Source organism: Sinohyriopsis cumingii, chromosome 16 (genome assembly GCF_028554795.1).
Source record: "Sinohyriopsis cumingii isolate HCF-2022 chromosome 16, ASM2855479v2, whole genome shotgun sequence".
Taxonomy (NCBI): domain Eukaryota; kingdom Metazoa; phylum Mollusca; class Bivalvia; order Unionida; family Unionidae; genus Sinohyriopsis; species Sinohyriopsis cumingii.
In genome coordinates, this window is record NC_142976.1 from 55127536 (window position 1) to 55150493 (window position 22958).

General features: G+C 35.1%; 1 protein-coding gene across 1 annotated transcript in view; it reads right to left on the reverse strand.

Annotated features, from left to right (window-relative positions):
- The window catches only part of LOC149780447 (FIGNL1-interacting regulator of recombination and mitosis-like), a 96858-nt gene that overhangs the window by 41919 nt on the left and 31981 nt on the right, over window positions 1-22958 (reverse strand). The window contains exons 8-12 of the mRNA XM_089937385.1: window positions 16170-16245; window positions 13784-13868; window positions 9414-9546; window positions 5681-5832; window positions 2732-2877 (exon numbers count right to left, since the gene is read on the reverse strand). Of these exons, the coding sequence (XP_089793511.1) occupies window positions 2732-2877; window positions 5681-5832; window positions 9414-9546; window positions 13784-13868; window positions 16170-16245 (592 nt within the window). The remainder of the gene's footprint in view (window positions 1-2731; window positions 2878-5680; window positions 5833-9413; window positions 9547-13783; window positions 13869-16169; window positions 16246-22958) is intronic.

Consider the following 22958-nt stretch of genomic DNA (forward strand, 5'->3'; position numbering starts at 1 on the left):
GTAAGTCTGTAGGTTTTCATGATTCAAGTTGTAATGAATACTGTAGTTGTAAAGGCAGACCTGTTTACCCTTTAAAGGCTCCAGCAGTAATCCAAAATCAGTGTGTCCATATTATTCAACAGCTGTCAGTAGTTTCAACAATTACAAAATACTACCTCCACAAAATGACAAAATACATAATTATCTGTTTCTTTTACCAAAAAAAGGAACACCTTTTCCTAAAACCAGTATCACACTTTTCTAACTATAGTCTGAAATAGTTTACATTCTCTGCTGCGAATTTGCTGTCCGGAAACATTTTCTTTGAATCCCAGTTTAATGAATCTGCTGTTTTCATTGGCAAGTTTAACTTAGCCAAAAGCTGACTTACCATCACTTCAGCATGGATAGTATGCATTTCGTTGGACACTGTGATTTAAAGAATGAGGACATAGGATTATTTTGTGTGTCTTATTCCTTATGGGATTTACACTCAACGTGTCTTTTTACGTCCCTTCCACCACCGTGTGCAACAGAAAAATCCAAATTGCCACACACCACATTGAACACAATGAACTCCTTATTAGGCTGTTTTATAAATGGCCAAATATCGGTAGAAATCTTTAAAAACTTCTGGCTGACTTATCAACTGGTCTGCCATTTTCAAAAACTGCCTATTGCTCCATTTGATGCCTGCAGACAAGAAACACAAATAAATTTTAGAAGTGGTATGAAACATTAAGACTTAATTTTCTGCCAATTTGGTAATTTTTCCATTGTCTTATATAAAGGATCCGTATTGAGTATTTGTTGGGCTTCATTCATACAAAATACAGAGAATCTGTAGAGGTGAACAGGTCCCATTGCTGTATGGATGTTTAAGTTGGCATGTTCTCAGGATTCAAGTGTGTAATGAATACTGTAGTTATAAAGGCTACACACTACACATTGCTGTATGGATGTGTAAGTCTACATATTCTCAGGATTCAAATGTATAATGAATACTATAGTTGTAAACACTGCACACTACACTTTGCTGTATGGATGTTTAAGTCGGCATGTTCTCGGTATTCAAATGTGTAAAGAATACTGTAGGTGTAAACGCTGCACATTACACATTGCTGAATGGATGCGTAAGTCTACATGTTCTCAGGATTCAAGTGTGTAATGAATACTTATTTCTTTTTTTAAATTGATTCCAGCTAATTATGATTCTCAATTATCTCAGCTGATTCTACTGGTTCTTGTGATTCAAATCAAACTTTATTCAAGTTGTTTCTTTCAATAAGTGCAGTGGAGTTCAGAAGATCATCCTGTCTTCGCATACATTTTGTCTTATAGATATATTTCATTATCTTGTGTACATGAAAGTGAGTTTTCTAATCTAGAGTACAAGAAATAGATTGTACTAATCTAGTGTACATGAAAGTAGTTGTACTTATCTAGTGTACATGAAAGTGGTTGTACTAAGGAAATTATGCTTTTTTGTATGTTTGTTAAAAAATGTGTTTTTTTAATAATACAACTGACAGTTTGTTTATTACATGTACTGCTGTTAGTGTTATGTGTTACCTGGCCCAATTAATATCATTATCACATTTTCATTTCTGGAAATTCTAAGCAAGATCATGAACCATGAAAGATATCATGATGCTAAACCAGTTCGAGAAAATTATTCACAAAATCTATTGACTGAAGTCTAACATGTCTCAATCATCATTTGAAAAACAAATATGACCTAGATTATATTTATAACATATCTAAACCGCCGAATGCAGGTAGTTCTGCTATTTATATTGTTACATTAAAAATAATTTTTCACTAACACCTGAAAGTATCACCAAATTTCATAATACTTGGTTCAAAAAATCTGAAAGATAATCCATATTCTCTACAAAAATTGCTTTTATCAAATAATTTAATCCACTTTACTGAGAATCTGAATTACCCTCATCAAGTCTATAGTCTGACTGTCATCTATTAAAACACTAGTTTGTTACTCTGGGTATAGCATTCCATAGCTTAAGTTTCAACTTGAATGTCCAGTTTTTTAACTGAATTAAAAAATCATAATGGTGTCCAGAAATGTTCTGTACTACTTTAAATTACAAATTCTGATAATATATGGTGTCAGGAAAATTGATTTGATTTTGGATTTGAATTTGTTTAAAACATGCCTTTAAAAATTTTTCAGTCATATCGCTATGATGTCTGCATTGTGATTTATAGGGCATTATGTCCCACCCAGTCATATTATCCTGATACCAGGCCAACCAGTCCTAACACTAACCTCTTAATGCTGAGTGTCCAGCAAGACAGATGTTAGGACCATCTTTATAAGACTATGGTATGACTTGGCCGCAGTTTGAACCCATGACCTCATGCATTCGAGGTGGCTGCTCTAACTACCAGGCCATGGGAGTGGTCTTGGAAAATTGACAGGGCCAGAAATTTTGGTTAATTATGATAGACAATATTCCATCTAAGACATTCTGTTGGTTCAACATAAACGAACAGACATACCATTTTTGGTTCTTATATTTTGTATTTTATGTTATTATTTTAAACTACTGTTGTTATTTTGTCTTATTTTGGTAAGCTAAAATCTCCTACAGGAAGATTCAATTTTACAGTTGGCTTCCCCTGGTCAAGTTTACCTTTATGAAATTTTTTCAGCCCTGAAATTTTGTTAAGAAAACTTAGCAGGGTCAAGATTATAGTTTTGGAAAAAATGTAAGAGAAGATAAATTACTTCTATCTTGAGTACAAAGCTCTCTGAACCTTCTGTTAGCAGCCAGCACCATCAGTAGGGGTTCAATAGCAGTACACAGCTGTCGTCTCATCTCATCTACATGTGTCGCTGAAATCTTGGGTGCACATAAACTTGGAGGCATGTTTCTGTAATAGGAAAACAAGTTCAAATAAGTCATGACTGTGCTAAATGAGAAGATTCCCAAATACAACAGACATGTTAGGATTATTCTGACACTCAAAATTGCTTTATTCATAATACTTTCTCAGGGCTATTCCAATGAAATATACATGATACCCAGGGAGGCATTTGTTTGTAAATATATGCTAGGGTACTACCATCACCCAAAGAGTTCAAATGAAAACAATGCAAAATTGTAAATTGAATCTATGGGTGACTATTCTACCTTAAAAGTGCCTTCCCTGGGTCCCATTTATATTTTACTGGAACAGCCCTCAATAACTGCACTTGAAATTAAATCAAATTTGTATGAGCAATTATCATGAGTAATGTTGTTTAATTCAAATCATGATATTTCATCTATTTAACACTGCTCTGCTGAACTTAGAAGATCAACCTTTCTATTTCCTGTATCCTTAAAACTATTTTTTATCAAGTCCCAACATTTTGCCAGTCTGTAAGTTTGACTAAAATAAAGTTACACTGATGGACCTTTTCGGATGTCTCAGCATCCTGTTATTCTTATGGCGTTGTGCTGGCCAACCACCACCCACTGGTGCCAACATGGTGGGTTTTGCCTTTGTATTGTGTATGCCTTTGTTTCAGTAATTTCTCAAGGGGCTGCCATGGGTGAAGATGCATTTTCACCAATCTGATACTTATATGCTATACTAATAACATAAAGGCCATACCTGTTAATTAATTTCTTTTAGAGTTTTAAATAGCAACAAAATAAGAATATTTTCTTCAGGCAGGGAACATTCTAGTTCAATTCCACAAATCTGGGATTAGCCCAGAATACATCCTTATGGGGATCAGCCTAGCAGAGATTTATTTAAGAATGGATCAGCCCAGAATACATCCTTATGGGGATCAGCCTAGCAGAGACTTATTTAAGACTGGATCAGCCCAGAATACACTCTTATTGGGATAAGCCTAGCAGAGGTTTATTTAAGATTGGATCAGTCCAGAATACATCCTTATGGGGATCAGCCTAGCAGAGATTTATTTAAGATTGGATCAGTCCAGAATACATTAGTATCCTGGAATCAGCCTAGCACATAGCCTACTTAAGTTGGGATCAGTCCAGAATACACTCTTATTAGGATCAGCCTAGCAGAGACTTATTTAAGAATGGATCAGTCCAGAATACATCCTTATGGGGATCAGCCTAGCAGAGACTTATTTAAGATTGGATCAGCCCAGAATACACTCTTATTGGGATCAGCCTAGCAGAGACTTATTTAAGATTGGATCAGTCCAGAATACACTCTTATGGGGATCAGCCTAGCAGAGATTTATTTAAGATTGGATCAGCCCAGAATACACTCTTATGGGGATCAGCCTAGCAGAGATTTATTTAAGACTGGATTAGTCCAGAATACATTAGTATTCTGGAATCAGCCTAGCACATGGCCTACTTAAGTTGGGATCAGTCCAGAATACACTCAAATGCCTAACCCAGATTTTAGTTGAGCTGGGATCAGCCTAGTAAAGTTTTCTAAGTTGGGACCAAACCCAGAATACAATTTAATACTGGGATTAGCCTAGCGCCTATTATACTTGAATTGGGACAAACCCAGAATAAAATGATGATATTGAGGATATAGCACATACTGACAATGCCTGACAATGCTGGGGATATAGCACATGCTGACAATGCTGGGGATATAGCACATGCTGACAATGCTAATAATATTGAGGATATAGCACATCCTGACAATGCCTGACAGTGCTGGGGATATAGCACATGCTGACAATGCCTGACAATGATGGGGATATAGCACATCCTGACAATGCTAGTGATATTGAGGATATAGCACATCCTGACAATGCTAGTGATATTGAGGATATAGCACATCCTGACAATGCTGGGGATATAGCACATGCTGACAATGCTGATGATGTTGGGGATATAGCACATGCTGACAATGCTGATGATGTTGTGGATACAGCACAGGCTGACAATGCTGATGATGTTGGGGATATAGCACATGCTGACTGCTGATGATGTTGTGGATATAGCACAGGCTGACAATGCTGATGATGTTGGGGATATAGCACAGGCTGACAATGCTGATGATGTTGGGATATAACACATGCTGATAATGCTGATGATGTTGGGGATATAACACATGCTGACAATGTTGGGGATATAGCACATGCTGACAATGCTGACAATGTTTGGGATAAAGCACATGCTGACAATGCTGATGATGTTGGGGATATAACACATGCTGACAATGCTGATGATGTTGGGATATAGCACATGCTGATGATGATGGGGATATAACACATGCTGATAATGTTGACGATGTTGGGGATATAACACATGCCGACAATGCTGATGATGTTGGGGATATAGCACATGCTGATGATGATGGGGATATAACACATGCTGATAATGTTGACGATGTTGGGGATATAACACATGCCGACAATGCTGATGATGTTGGGGATATAGCACATGCTGACAATGTTGGGGATATAGCACATGCTGACAATGCTGATGATGTTGGGGATATAACACATGCTGACAATGCTGATGATGTTGGGGATATAGCACATGATGACAATGCTGATGATGTTGGGGATATAACACATGCTGACAATGCTGATGATGTTGGGGATATAACACATGCTGACAATGCTGATGATGTTGGGGATATAACACATGCTGATAATGCTTGACAATGTATGAGATGTAGCACATACTCTCCTGTACTTCATACAAGTACACTACGCAAAATAGAAATGTGAAAAATTTACTTCTGAATGAAAATGAGCAGATGAAACAGCTGTTTCTCACAGTCAGTCAGATAGTCAGTAAAATCCTGAACCAGTTTAACAATTATCTTCATCTGAAAACCCAGCACCTTCACCGACTTCTGAAATGTTTTCTCATCTCCCTGGGAAAACACCTGCAAACAAGATAATTTAATGTTAGTTCTCTCCCTTCCTTTCAAAATATGCACACCTTTTTTCTGCTTTTTTGGCCATATTTAACCTTTCAAAGTATATCCAACAACACTCTTCATTTTTCTTGTAATATATTCATAACTATGAAAATTTAGCAATCACTTTAATATAAAAATCTTGATCTTATACATCTTCTGCATGCCCTTGGTACATACCGAAAAATTCTAAGAGTAGAATTTTAAACAATCTGACAAAACTTGCAAAAGATCTAATGAAATCATCCCCGTAAACATAAATAATGCATTCCATATCTATTTATCAAGCTACTTTGAAGGTTCCATAAAAAACAAGCACAGTCCATATGTAAAACTAAATTATAACAAGAGCCCCTTAAATGAATTAATGCTATTTCCAGGAATTCAAGATAAGATCATTTCTTCCTTTTAACAGCTGAGTGTTGAAACTATCTGACATTCTTCCAAAATTACAAGTTTTTTTTTCGAATTATCTGCTGTGGTGGACACATTGGATGTCACATTGGCACCACTTTCATTTAGGACAAAGTAGACAGCATTAGAAGTAATTTGGTCAAAACTGCATAATGATCATTTATTCAGGCAAAGTAGTGACAATGAGATTTTTATGACACCCATCATGGCAGTTGTATTGGATGTATGACAGGCACCATTTTCATTTAGGACCAACTAGGCATCATAAGAAGTCTGCTGGTGAAATCCCCATTTTGAAACACCCTCCATCTGGAAGTCAAGATAATATTTTCAACATAGTCACCATGGTAATATGTCGAGGGTTAGTTATTTTCATGGAGGAGCAATTACAAACTATAAGAACCTCAGGTCAATATGACTTGCCATTCAGAAGGAGTAGGGATAACATATTTTCTAGAATGCTGCTATAGTGCCATATTGGAGTAAGATCAGCACCATTTTCATTCAGGGCCAGTGGACAGCACAATGAAAAAAGAGCCAAGTAGGATGTGCCCCCACCCCCGTTTTCTTACAGTGTTTCATAACTAGAGATTAACACAGCTACTATTATTTGATAAATCAAGATCAATACTGTAATCTGGTAATTAAATATTAGCTTTTACATGTGTTTGTTTTATTTTTTATTTTAACCTCTTGAAACAAGAATGATAAATCATTTTATATTGTTTCAATGCACACATTCAATAAGGTATCCAACAGCCGTAATTTTACACTCACTGCCTTAAATCGATATGTGAGGTAAGTAAAGATAGAGAGAAAATAGAGAAAAAGCATAAGGTATTCAAACAATATAATACTGAAAATGAAAGAAAAAATAATGCAAATAACAGTAAATGAAAATTAAGTTTAATACTTATTCAAATTGATCCTTCATTCCAGTACAACTGTTGTTGAAACATTTAAATCCTTCTGAAAGCACATTTCATTTTATCCATGCAGTTTTAATCCAAAAGAACAACAATCCTGTAAAATACTATAACTATTTCTTGAAACACTATTATTAATGAAACACTACATATATACACTAATTACAGCAGAGTATTAAAGCTCACACTTCACAGATTTTTGGACAAAGTCAATGTATCAACATCGTGTCAATCAAGTCTCATGGTACTGTTAAATGCTTCTCAGGTAAATAATCGCCAAATTGCTGTATTAATCAAGTCCAGCTTTCTCTAAACCACTGATAATTAGGTCTGATCTTTCACTCATTGTCATGTAAGCTGCAATTATCCATTCAGCGGGGGGTCTAAGTTGAATTTTATGACGCTTAAGCCACTGTGTTAATGTCATGATCATCAGAAAGTACTGATGGTGCAACCTGATGGACAGTGGTTTAAGTAAGAGATCATTCAAATATACTTTAATAACCAATTGGATTGGTGTTGTTGGCTGTGTTGGCTTCCTTTGATGTTGAGCACTCAAACGAAAACATGGCAAAGGTAATTATTCTTGACAGGTGTTTTATTTGTGCTCATGGAAATGGAAGTACTGTTTTAGTGTTGTTGACTGCATCAGCTCTGACTGATGTTATTCACTTGGTCAAAAACACGGTGTAACTATTGAACTTACCAGGTCTTTAATTTGTGCTCATACAGGTGGTAGTATTGTTTTAAACATTAATGTGACTGTTGTTTGCATTGGCATAGTTTTATTCTTTTGTATTCTTTATTTTAGGTATTTGTAGAGGTTAAACCATGAAATTAAATATCTACTAATATGCAAATTTTGACAGGCAAAACCAAGAATTTAAGTACCCACAAAAATGCCATTTTTAACAAAACCATGAAAATTTAGCCTGACAAAAATAAATGATACTATAGAATATACCCAGCCATATACAAGGAGTAGTGATAAGATTATTATTATGAATGCTATGGTGGTCATATTGGAAGTGTGAACCATACCATTTTCATTTGGGACCAACTAGATCATAGGATGAATGTGTGTGTACAGTTTCATAGCAATACTCCACATAGCTTAGGAGGAGTACCAATAACAAACTTGTGCTAATAGAATGAAGGACTATAGACAGCAAACTATCCTGCAAGTTCTTCTGGTCTATGACCAGTTGAACAACAAAAGCAACAAAAAAATTATTTAAATAGAAATAGTAGGGAAACCTAAATAGAGACCAAAATATGCATATCAAATTGAAGATATCTACAGACCTGCCAACCCTGATGATACTTTCACAGTAAGGCAGTTAATACTTTTTGGGTAAGTCTGACCAGTTTTCAACAAGATGTAAGGCAGTTAATACTTTTTGGGTAAGTCTGACCAACAAGATGTAAGGTTAAGACTTACTGCAAGACTTAGGGTTGGCAGGTAGGTATCTACATCATGTGCTTTTTAACAAAATCGCACTAAATATTTTCATGCAAATTCCACACAACAGCAATGAGGTCATTAAAGACTATATTTCTAGTAACAGTTACCATATTTTTTGTAGATCAGCATCACTGTCAAAAAGCTTTCTGTCCAATTTGCTTAGCTTCTTTCCAGCAGATTTTGAAAAGCTATATTAGATTTTTTTCCTGCTCTCAGTAATGGTGGCCATATTTGACAGCAGATCAGTATTAATTGTAAAATTTGAAACATCTTCTTACGAAGATACTTTCTGTCTAATTTGTTCAAATTCTTTTTTAGGTTTTTCTTCCGCTTTTAAAAGCTAGTAATATCTGATACTGAATCAACCTGATTTGTTAAACTTTGGAAGGCCTTCATGTCAGAATGTCCCTGCCATATCTGGTTGAAACTGGTCTAGTCATTTCAGAGAATAAGTGGAAAATAGGTGACCTTGTTCTAGGTTACCTTTCAAACTTACTTTCTGAACAAATATCCTGCACAAAATACTATTGTTGCTGTTGTTGTTGATGGTTTTATAATCAAACACACAAGAAACTGATTTAATCAATATAAACATTTCCAGAATTTTACAATTTTTTAGTTAGAACTTTGATGAACGTGACAAAAAGAAATATGCTTGACGGATGCCTGGCCTCTTCAAATGCTAAAACTGACACATGGGCATACAATCAATCATGGACTTATTCAGTAAATATAAGATATACCTGATAATTGGTTTCTGGAGGTGCAAGTTGAAACAGGTACTTCAGATTTGTCTCAACCTCACTGCAAATGAAGACTAACATGCGACCCAGTTCCAATCTCTCTTTGATCAGCGACCTGTGCTGACATGCAAATCTGAAAAGTAATATTGTCGAGGTGAGAAAAAAAATTAAAACAAATCAACACTTCAGCTTCATTTACTCCATGTCACAGTGCAACACATAAATAATTTTTTACTAACGTCCAGTGCAATAGTTATTTCATCATTCAGTTTTTCTTGGGATGAATCCCAAATGACCAAATGATTTGACATACAGAGAAAACTTGTTCAAAACAAGTGGAATTTATCTGATAAAATATGAAGTCTCTCTTCCCCATCCCAACATGTCAAAGTATAGAATATTTGCAGTATGCAGTGTACATATTTCATACATTTTTCTTCAATAATATTTACACACATAATACTTTAGGAAAACTACTACTACCTTGCAAATCCAGTACTCTCGGGCTAAAACATTCTAGATAAAAAGCTGAAAGTTATCTGCCCACTTAAGTGACAGAAAGATTTATCTCCCTTTGATACTGGGATGGGTGCCAAATCTTTTGAAATCTTCAGTTACTAATGGAGCAGAAATGCACACTATATGAATGTAACTTCAGAGAGGATGTAGGTGTATAATGATCCAGTAAATATTTACTAGAAAAAATTGGCTTCTTCTTCAAATGTTACCTGATCATATTACTTTAGGAAAATAGGTAAGGGGTGGAGGGAGATACAACCCCTTACCCTGGGCAGACCATTTCCACTCCCCAAAGGTATGTGAGACAGCTTCTAGATAACCCAAATGGAAAATGAACTCCTTATGTCAGGGAGTAGCTTTGAAAGGGGGAAAGTATTTCCTTCCCACAAATCCAGTTGAAGCCATGAAGCCACGTTGTTGTTGGGTTTAATGCCATTTTTCAGTACAATATAGGCTATACATGGCAGCCAGTATAACTGGTGGAAGAAGAACCCTGGAAAACCCTGGGAAGAACCACTGAACCAAGATAAGCTACTGGCAAGCTTTCTCACGTACCACATTAGCTGAGCCTAAGACTCGAACCCATGCAGACAGAAGTGAGATGGCAGTGACCTGTAATGGTAAGCACTTTTGACCACTTGGCCAATCGGGGCCCCAAAGCCATGTCCTTATGATGCTGTTGAACAACCCAGAAAGGTAACCTTGTGAGCCATGGTATTGGTCCCATGAGACTGAGTTGAGCCTTTTAGAATTTAAGATGTCTGCGATGAAGACTGGATAAGTGTGCTCATATGTCTATGCCCACTGCATGGATAATAAAAGAACAGTTTTGCTCATATGCAATGTTGTAACAACTGTTCCAACTAAGTCAGCCGAGATGCAAAGCAAATTAATTGGTGTGAGGTTATTTCCAATATGTGGACTGAATGTGTTGATATATCATCCTTGCCCTCTGTAAGGGCAAGAAGAGTGTGACCTCACTTTATGCAACAGCTTCGTTTTCCTTAAGGACCACATCAGAGCTTGCACTTTGTCCAGTAAATGACCTGGAGATTGAGTAGAGGCAGGAAGTATATCAGAGGTGACCCAATGAAGCTCTCGAGAGCAGTTTAAATGGTATCTTCTTCAACCAGGTTAGTAACCATGATAGATTCCACTTTGGCAGGGATCCAACATCATTGAACATGTGTAATCAGATATCCTTTCTTCCACGATAATGCAGTATACCAGTGATTGTGGAACTGTAGGTCTAAATTGGTGCTAACTGTTTCTCAACAAAGAGCCATCGGAAATTAGCTACTGAAGTATGGATGCTTGTAGATAAAGTGTTCTTGTGCTCTCCACTCAAACAATATATATTCATTGTAACGGGCCATCTTGCTTGAGCAATTTCTCCACCACTGGTTGTGAGAACTTTTGTTTCTGAAGGTGTTTTCTTTAAATAAAATCCAGATGTGTATGTACAACAACTCTGAATTGGGACGAAACACCTGCTGACATGGTTACTTGTGCAGATGCAAGAATATCTTTGTTTCCTGGAGATACCAATAACAACTGAAAAATTAATGGGATTTAGCACAATGCCGGTATCAATGGAAGATCTCTATCTAACTGCCACCTAGGTGGGCAGATAACTTTTAGCTTTCTAGCAAAAAACTCTTAACCTGGGAGGGCTGGATTTGTAAAGTAGTAGTAGTTCTCCTAAGGTACTATGACTGGGTAACGTATTTGATGAAACTTACTTAAATGCAGGACTTAATGGGACCAACAGGCATTTCTGGATTTGACAGAGTACTGCTAAATGTCCAGAAGTGACAGACATTTAGAGGGCAAGCGAAATACTAAATGCATGGTATTGGTTTAAGAGGCAAAGGAAACAAATATCTGTAACTGACAGATGTCTGAGAACAAGTGTAACACTAAATGCCTGGCACTAACAAACATTTGAGGGATGCAGGTAATGCTAAATACTGGACTGACACTAAATGTCTGGGATTGATAGATTTTAAAGGAGCAAGGGTAACACACAATTATGTCAGGAACTGACATTTTAGTGGCATGAGTAAACAGTAAATCTCTGGGATTGAGATGCATGTTAGGAGCAAGGTTGTTACATTTCTATAGTGCTCATAAACTAAGTAACAGAAATAACCAAAGCCAACATGTTTAGTAACAAAAATAATCTAATTATCAAAGTTATAAATAAAAATTTGAGAGGAACTTACAGTATTATGAAGTGAATCGAATCCTGATATTTTTTATTAAAGTCCAAGAAAATGAAAATTTCCACATAAACTTCAGAACCTGAAATTTGCTGGTCTGCCATTAATCGCGACATTGTTAAGAAGGCGTCTAGAACTTTGTTGAATAATTCACAATAGTTGCAGAATATTATAGTTCAATGAGCACTTTCTGTTTCCACTGACCAATCTAAACAACTGTTTATCCTCTCAAATAATATCTAAGAACAACATAAATATGTCTATAGACTTGATGTTACAACAGGAACACAAAAACTAAGAATGACTCCAAAAATAGGAATGAACCTGATTGCTTAGTTCTCTCCTTATTTACGCTTTTAAGAGCCTATTATGACTATATGTTGCAACACACTCCACAAGAACTATCTTACTATTCAATTTAATATTTCAAAATATTTATTCATGTGACCAAAGCCATCCAATGGAAATTAACTTAATTCTTCTATGATACCACCTGACCAACCTGTCCAATGGGAAAAAGCCAAACCTCATAATCATAGTGACTAATAATGTTATTTTTAGTAACTGTAATCATACACATAAGCATCTATTTATAGATCCTATGCAATTTTAAGTTCTTTAATATCTTAAAATAGGACATATGCACTTATGAAATCCAGCTATCGATAATCACTATAATTTACAGCCATAAATAAACATTATTGATAAAATTATCTAATAGAAATGACCAAAAAAATAGATATACATGAGAAAGGGTAATGCTAACTGTTGGGACAGACATTTCAGGGGCAAGAGTAAAGCCAAATGTCTGAGAGTGACAGACTTTCAAGGGGCAAGGGTAACACCAAATGTCTGGGACCGATATATAGTTAAGGCACAAGGGTAACATTAAATATCTGGAAATACCAGATATTTCAGGTGAAAAGGTAATATTAAACGTCTAGGATTGAAAAATGTTTGAGTGGCAAGAATAAAACCAAATGTCTCTATTCCATTTGTGGAGGAACATAAACAGGTTTGTTTTCTTTAAACCTAATGATGGCTAATATGGCTGCAATTAATCACAATCTCAACTGGAACTAAAAAGACCTTGTTTAAAATTATGTATTATCTCTAGTTACCCAACAGAAATTGTTTGGTAACTGCCATAATTTTGAAATCCTGAATTGTGGTATGTAACTCACAAGCTTATGCTGCCTGGAAATAATTGTGAAGTAACCATTACTGAATGATCTATATATTGACTAATACAGCCCACTGGTCAATTATTGTTTTTAAAAAGGATACCTTATAAATTATTCCATAAAGATTTACTTCCCTTGGGTATGCTTATAAAAAAAAATACCTTCCTTTTTTTATAAACAGTTACTGAGCTTTGAATACAGCGAATTAATTTTTTCCTATGACATTTATTTTATATGGACCAGTGCTGCTATGATGACTGTTCCTAGGTTTTTTCCCAACCTATCGGAAGCTCACTGTAAGATGTATGGGATAGCAGTATGACATCACAATGAAAATGTTTTGGAGCTCTTCCAATCTGAGCAATGGTTACACATATACATAATGGATATCCTGGGTCTGTACAGGTGTCCAAAGAAGCACTAATTATTCAATGCTTAACTGTACCTTGTAATTGCCTTCCAAAATGTGACGACAAGTTTCACGTCCAATTCTGTGACCACCTGACACACTTCAAATAACCCATGGCATACTGAAAATATCACACACATGGGGACAAAAGTTCCTTTATAAAAATCTATAATGATGATTTTAAAAGAAATGTTTTAAATGAATTAAAAATATGATCTGATATTTGAATGGTTCTGAGCACTTTACAGGGATAAAATGATTTGTGTGAATATTTCATACAAGCATTTTTATCAATATGACTGCAAACATAAAATGTGATAACTAAACATGCACATGAATTAATTAAAACTTCTGATGTCGGTAAAATATGTCAATTACATTCTACATAAAGTACAGATATATATATTTTCACATAAATAGTGCAAAAGGATGATACATTTTTGCTGAGAAAAGGTCATATCCTGAAAAAGGGGTTTATTTTATGTTAATGATATTTAAAAGCACAAAGGTGGTCTATCTTGAACAAGACACCAACACTATACAGATGAATCTAAACACCAGCAGTCACTGTAACTGATATTCATTCTTTATCTCTAACTTACCAAATTAAGGTAGTGCAAGAGAGCATTCTTTGTTAATGACTACTAAGACACGTGTTACTTTCAGAATGAGAAACTTTTGACTTAAGAGTTAGAAAAAATTCCTCACTTAAGTTTTGGCTGGACCTGTTGATAAAAGTATTTGTAGTACAAAGAAGTGTTAACTGGACCTGTTGGTAAAGCAAAGATATATTCATAACATTTTTATGCAGTGGTCCCCCTCTTATACGGCCACCACTTCTGCATTGGGAAAGTGGTCATATAAGACAGGTGGTCTTTCCAGAGGTGGACTATATTTGTAACATGTATGTAGTAAGAAAGCTATAAATAACTTTCGGAGCATTTAATCTTCATCTAATTATTAATTCTTGTCTTAAGAACTGACTTATTTCAAGTAAACATTAATAGCTCTTATTCTTAAGCATGAACTGTATTGTTGACACACATAAGGCAAAACCATTCAAAAACATCTTTAAATCTTCATACATACATTGCTTGGCATTTTAAATAATTTTCTTTCCACTTCTCCATTTTCCCACTGCTGCAGAACATTCTCCTTATTTGTTACGATGTTGTGAATCTTCCCAACATAAAATAAAATTCGAATAACTGTAACTGTTTCTTCTAAAGTATTAATTCTCCATTTGTGTAACGACATGTTCAAGTTTTGTAAAGATTTATTCTATGTTGTTATTTGTTTAGTACTCCAACTTAATTCTGCAGACAAAACTTTTTTAGAGTTGATGAAATACCTATTTAAAAAGGAATTGATACTTGTACTGTCACATGACTTTTAGGTCTTTGTCTAGTACCCTGTTTTGTTATAAATTAATTTCTCTTGATGTGTTAATCCTCAGAATTTATATTTAGCCTATGCTGACTATGTTATGATCTTGACAATTATGTTCAGTTGTAATCATCACAAAAAACAAACTCAACTGCAATGTGACGCTTAATACTCTATCACAACATTGTTGAACCCATTTCCAGTCAACATCGGCATTAATGGTATAATATTAACCTTAGTGGTACATGTACTTTAGCCAACACTTCTTTCAGTAATTAAAACCTGACATCAGTAGAGATGATCTGACCTATTGATTCTGGACACATATTTTTTTTTAAAAATGTATCTGCAAGTGAGGGGTAAATTGTACATTTTTGTACCAATATGGTGGCCGCTGGCCATATTAGAGAGTTGGCCTTTCTTGAAGGCTACTTTTGAATATAAACTCATTGGTGCCAAGTGATTCTGGCCATAAAAAGTGGGTGGCCACTGATCGGGAGGGGGGATCATGAGGGGGACCACTCCAATTAGCCACTTTCCTTGACTTAACACTAACAACAACAGGTACAGAGTTAGTTGCCATTTTTGTTAGAAAAGTAACACCTATCTCACACAATGATATTTTAAAAGCGAAAAGTAACACCTATCTCACACAATGATATTTTAAAAGAGAAAAGTAACACCTATCTCACACAATGATATAAAACAGAACAGTAACACCTATCTCACACAATGATATTTTAAAACAGAATAGTAACACCTATCTCACACAATGATATTTTAAAACAGAATAGTAACACCTATCTCACAGAATGATATTTTAAAACAGAATAGTAACACCTATCTCTAACAATGATATTTTAAAACAGAATAGTAACACCTATCTCACACAATATTTTAAAACATAATAGTAACACCTATCTCACACAATGATATTTTAAAACAGAATAGTAACACCTATCTCACACAATAGTTTAAAACAGAATAGTAACACCTATCTCACACAATAATATTTTAAAACAGAATAGTAACAAACTGAAACACAGATCCTCCACATCTTGATCAGAAGCCCCACTGTCTGCTGTCAGTCTTTCCAGAAGGTTCAGTAATGCCTACAAAAACATACACAATTAAAAAATGGAGTGGAACAAAAAATGGTGTTAATTTATTATGTGCACAAGAATTTCAAACAGCTTATGATATTTCATCTAACATTATTATTACACACTGCTGTTTCACTAATTTTTACAAAAGGACAGTACATACTGTACCATTATCAGCCCATGAATGCAAAAATGCATTTAACTAAATTTCTCTTGTGCAATTCAACTGATTATATCAGTGGGGACATAATCAAACTGAAACTATTGTGCATCAAAATGGGTCACATTAACTATAATTTGCTCTGCAGGGCCTTAAAAAGAGGAAACTGTGCTTAGGAGAATGGAAATTCAGGGGCAATAACTCATCCAAATCAGTATGCATGACAGAAATCTATCTTGTATCAATATAACGCTATATGTTGAATTTCATTGCAATCCAACAACTGGATTGTGGTTTTCTAGGTTTAATAACATTTCTCAGAACACGATAGTCAGTGGATGGACATCTGGACAAACATATTCGATTACTTTAAGGCTTGACCATAACCATTAATTTGGCCGGCATAAAATTCAATCACTTCCAAGAAATACAGATTTTTCTGAATACTTGACAGGTAACTGTATGGAGTTAAATACATCTGAAACCAAAACTTGACTGATATGCATGTGGAATACATGCTGAATAGAATTGATTTTGCACTGCTTGTTTTGTGTACCATTCTGGTGGCCTAGTGGTTAGATTGTCCGCCTCGAATGCATGAGGTCATGGGTTAGAACCCTGGCCGAGTCATACCAATGACTAAAAAAATTGGCACTAACAGCTGCATCACTAGGTGCTCAAAATTAAGAGGTTAGTGTTAGGACTGGTCTGCCTGGTGTCAATACAATGTTACTGGGTGGGACATATTGCTACATGTCTGTGGCATGATGCCCCAGTGCTAGACATGACTAATATCTGCCACATTGCAGACACCATAGCGATATGACCGCAAAACTGTTAAAGCTGCGTTAAAAATCCAAATCACAAACACATAGTTGTTTTGTGAATAAGATGAGCATGGTTGCATACTTTTAGTCAATATCTGCAATATGCATTTTTACTAGGGGTGGGGACAGAGCTGCTGAAAATGAATAAGTGAAGGAACATATGTGTATGAATAGTACTTGAAATCTTATGCTAAAGGGTTTCTTTTGCTTATCTTTATTATTATAGTTCTCTTTATCTAATGATCATACTAATGACCATTTCTCCTAACAGTAAAAAAAACAACCACAGAAAACTATTTTAATAAATGACAACTAGACTCAGCTTTATGAAGTTTCCAGTAGCAACTGAACATATAAATTATCACATGATAATTAAATCCAGATTAAGTTAATTTTGACAATGAAATGTTGACCCCTTTTCTAACTAAAGTTTTTATATGCAATTTTGTATCTTTACAAAATAGCAGTAAATAGCCAGTATTGTGCTGATATATCTTTAAACCATATACACATGTTTATATGTAAATTCTGTGAAAGACAGAAAACAATTTTAAAATAACATACCTTTCTACATCAAAAGTATAGGTATTATAATGGGTTGAGTAAACTTAATATTGCTCACCTGGTAGCTATCAACTTTAAATCATGTCTATTTTACCTTTTAGACTACATAAATTCTTTTTAAATATAAAGACATAATTTTAATATGCACAGTTCCCCCCTCCTAACTTAAGTAATCCAAGATCTTGACAATACTAAACCCATCAGATCAAAATTGTGGCTTCAAGACTGCCAAGAACCCCTGTCAACCAGATAAAAGAACAGTACATAGATCTCACTCATAACAGAAAAAGTTAAAGATGCAAGAACACCTCATTGATGTCACTCATAACTGAAACAGTCAAAGACGTAAGAACACCTCATCGATGTCACTCATAACTGAAACAGTCAAAGATGTAAGAACACCTCATCGATGTCACTCATAACTGAAACAGTTAAAGATGTAAGAACACATCATCGATGTCACTCACAACTGGAATAGTCAAAGATGATAGAACACCTCATTGATGTCACTCATAACTGAAACAGTCAATATTGTAAGAACACCTCATCGATGTCACTCATAACTGAAACAGTCAAAGATATAACACCTCATCAATGTCACTCATAGCTGAAACAGTCAAAGATGTAAGAACACCTCATCGATGTCATTCAAAACTGAAACAGTCAAAGATATAAGAACACCTCATCGATGTCACTCATAACTGAAACAGTCAAATATATAAGAACACGTCATTGATGTCACTCATAACTGAAACAGTCAAATATATAAGAACACCTCATCGATGTCACTCATAACTGAAACAGTCAAATATATAAGAACACCTCATCGATGTCAATCATAACTGAAACAGTCAAAGATGTAAGAACACACCATCGATGTCACTCATAACTGAAACAGTCAAAGATGTAAGAACACATCATCGATGTCACTCACAACTGGAATAGTCAAAGATGTTAGAACACCTCATCGATGTCACTCATAACTGAAACAGTCAATATTGTAAGAACACCTCATCGATGTCACTCATAACTGAAACAGTCAATATTGTAAGAACACCTCATCGATGTCACTCATAACTGAAACAGTCAAAGATATAACACCTCATCAATGTCACTCATAGCTGAAACAGTCAAAGATGTAAGAACACCTCATCGATGTCATTCAAAACTGAAACAGTCAAAGATGTAAGAACACCTCATCAATGTCACTCATAAATGAAACAGTCAAATATATAAGAACACCTCATCGATGTCACTCATAACTGAAACAGTCAAAGATATAACACCTCATTTATGTCACTCATAACAGAAACAGTCAAAGATATAAGAACACCTCATTGATGTCACTCATAACAGAAACAGTCAAAGATATAAGAACACCTCATTAATGTCACTCATAACAGAAACAGTCAAAGATATAAGAACACCTCATCGATGTCACTCATAAGTGAAACAGTCAAAGATTTAAGAACACCTCATTTATGCCACTCATAACTGAAATAGTCAAAGATGTAAGAACACCTCATCGATGTCACTCATAACTGAAATGGTTCAAGATGCAGATGATAGAAACATATATTCCAAGTTTAATCAAAGTTAAATCTCACAAATGCTGAAAACAGTGGTAACAAGCTTAGCCAATCTTGTGGAAGATTATAGGTGTAGAATAATTCATTGCCCAGGAGCATGGAACAACTAACAATTATTGCTGACAACCATTCTTTCACTGGCATGTTAAATAACTGAAAAAACCAGGTACTTGCTGTAGAACATGTAACAATTATTTCTATTGGTTAACTGTAGCTGAATAAATAAAGCAAGTTTAAAAATTTAACCAATCATAAATGTTGTTACATATTATACTAGCTTGTTGTGTAATAGGTAAACAAAAATTCCATGTGGATAGCATAGTTACTTGAAACTTTAGACACAGGATCAGAAATATGACCTCTAGTTTGGGTAAAAAGCACATGCAATCAGATGCAAGATTACCTCTTTAGTATTCATAGACCTCGCTCATTACTAAACTCATTTGAAATCTTATTGATATAAGCATATATTCCATGTCTTATTAAAATGGGATCAGAAATACTGTTTCTGGAATGGTAACAAGTCCAGATAATCAGATGCAAGATTACTAATTTATATGCATGGATTTCACCCATTATCAAATTTATTAGAGAGCTTATAGATATGAGCATATTGTCCAAGCTATGCTCAAAATCATATCAGAAATATGGCCTCCATAGCAACAACATCATTAGCTAGACTGGTCCAAAATCACCTTATAAATTAGCATAGTTCTTCCTCATTATCAAACTCATCTGAGAATCTGATGATATAAACACATATTCCAAATCTGATCCAAACTGGGTTATTACTATGGTAACAAGCCTTTGTTGACGTATAAACAGACAGCACACTACAGATGATGCTTGATGAACACAGGGTCATACCAGAAGCTCCCTTGGTTAGTAAGCTAAAAACCTGAGATTAATTGCCTTTCTTTTCAAATTGTTCTTAATAATAAACTGGTTAAAACCAACCCCTGTAGCATGCACATCGGAGCAAACGAACAAGTGACTTCATACCACACAGTTTGTCCTTATTTCATTGTTCCCAATAAAACATTACTGTAACAACACACTGACTTAACTTGACCCCTCTTTCCAACTGAATCAACACAACCAATAACATGTATGACACCATGCATAATATGTGAGTGCTTTATTAGAAAGGGATTTTATAACACTCACTTCCTAGCTTCATATGGTAGGATAGAAAATTTATGGTTTTATTATTTGTATATGTAGTAATGCCAGGTATTAGTTAAATGGTATTTGCTCTACTGCTTTTTTGTATTTTTACAAAAATGAGTGATGTCAGAAAACAAACTTGACCTGACAAGTTATGATGCTTCTCAAATTCAACAAGATACCACTGTTCTATCCCTTTCTGACCTACATGAGTGCATTTTTCAGCTAAATCTTCTATCACATAAAATTTAGAATTTGCTTTGTATGAGTTACATATTTTTCTTAATCTATCTGCCCAATTATTTATGAAAACAAATAATGTAATGATGTGGTATATCCATCAGAGCGATGTCTGCCGTCACAGGTTCACTTACAGTTTCAAACTGATTTTATTAAGATAATAATGCACAAACAGCAGTTATTTTTCTTTAGTTTTAAATTTAAATTAGAAAGTGCTCTTCACTGATTCTATTTTTTCTATTTACACATGGATGTTTAAGTTTGGAGACATAAGCTGGTGTGTTTACTTCATTAAAATAGTAGGCCTAATTTGTGGAAATCTTCAGCCAGCTATTAAAACATACGCCTGTGAATGTGCAAGAGTTCATCGATGTAATTGGCATCAACACTGAATTTAGCCTTGCACTACAACACAACACTGTAAAAAGTATCCTAAATAACTGGCTACAGTGAGGATCTCAAAAGTCATAAACATCCTAAATACCTGGCTACAGTGAGGATCTCAAAAGTCATAAACATCCTAAATACCTGGCTACAGTGAGGAGCATCTCAAAAGTCATAAACATCCTAAATACCTGGCTACAATGAGGATCTCAAAAGTCATCAACATCCAAAATACCTAGCTACAGTGAGGATCTCAAAAGTCATAAACATCCTAAATACCTGGCTACAGCAAGGATCTCAAAAGTCATAAACATCCTAAATACCTGGCTACAGCAAGGATCTCAAAAGTCATAAACATCCTAAATACCTGGCTACAGTGAGGAGCATCTCAAATGTCATGAACTACTGTCACCTTTTCTGTCTCAAAAATCACTGGGCAAAGTCATTTTTGCTTTCCTAGCAGAACATGGGAAAGTTTACATTTTTTTAGGCAACTTAGTCACCCACTTTGCATGGTAGCATGATCCCTGAGTGTTATTTAAAATAAATATGAAAAATCATCAATTATGGTGCAAAAACTACTATCAAAATGGCTTTTAATGAAATTTTTTTGTGCATATGATAGGGTATACATGGAGGCCAGTCTTGAGGAAGAACACAAGAAAATCCCAGAAAGAACAACAACTGAACCAGAGGAATCTTCTGGCAAGCTTTCCAGTGTACCCTTGATGGCTGAGCTGAGACTTGAACCTACATGAACAGAATTCAGTGATGTGCAAAGTCAAATGCCTTTAATTACTTGACCAAATGGGACTGCCAATAATATCTGGGCACAAACATCTGTAACTATCACTGTCTATCAATTCCTTTCTTTTCTGGTTTCCATCTAAAGCTTAATGTACATTGACAATGTTTATTTAAATCTTTCTGAAATCAAACTTTTCAGTAGCAATCAAAGGACTGTCCTTCACATTCAGCTAATAACCTGCTCTTTTCCCTCTTAAGTGACAATGTCTGATGACACTGTGCGCCTTCTGCAACAATTTATTCCTTCGTGGACAATTTGTAGTTCTTACTTGAGATGCTCAGTATTTACAAACCTAAGTAAGCTTTTCCTCTGATCACGAGATTTTAGTAACCTTTCAAGTAAATTTCATATTCTACGAGAGCTAACATACAAAGTTTCCTTTCTGTGACCTGATGTCATGCTGACTTGAGCTGAACTTCTCCGCAGTTAGCTTTTGCCATCTTGATACTAATAGCCAGTAATTATGCAAGTGACAACCTACTAAGGAACGCACATAAGTATGGATAATCAGATTGCATACGTCATTGCAAAGACTTTAAAAGTTATTTTTCTGCATGCTGGACAAACGGCAATGAGATGAATTATAAATTATTGGGAGATTTCTATCTGTAAACCATATTAGGTTATGATTCATATGTGGTAAATTTTACAGTTTTTTGCCAGCTGCATTAGAGGCTTGGCCATGATAGAAAGGTAGAGTTTCTGAACAGAAACTCAACAGTGCCATGAGATTTCGGCCATATAAAGTGAGTGGCTGATAGGCAGGAGCACCATTCAAGAAGGGGACCACTTGACAAAAAGAATGAAAACTACAATGTAGTCATGAACTAAAAGCAAAACTTAACCTGCGCAAGTAAATTATTAAATGTAGGTCAGAGTGACCTTTTTGTATGGGTGTGGTGTAAACAATCATCTACATTCAACTCACAAAGCATGAAATAAGAATCAGTATCTTAATTTATTATTACGGTGCATTGCTTGGC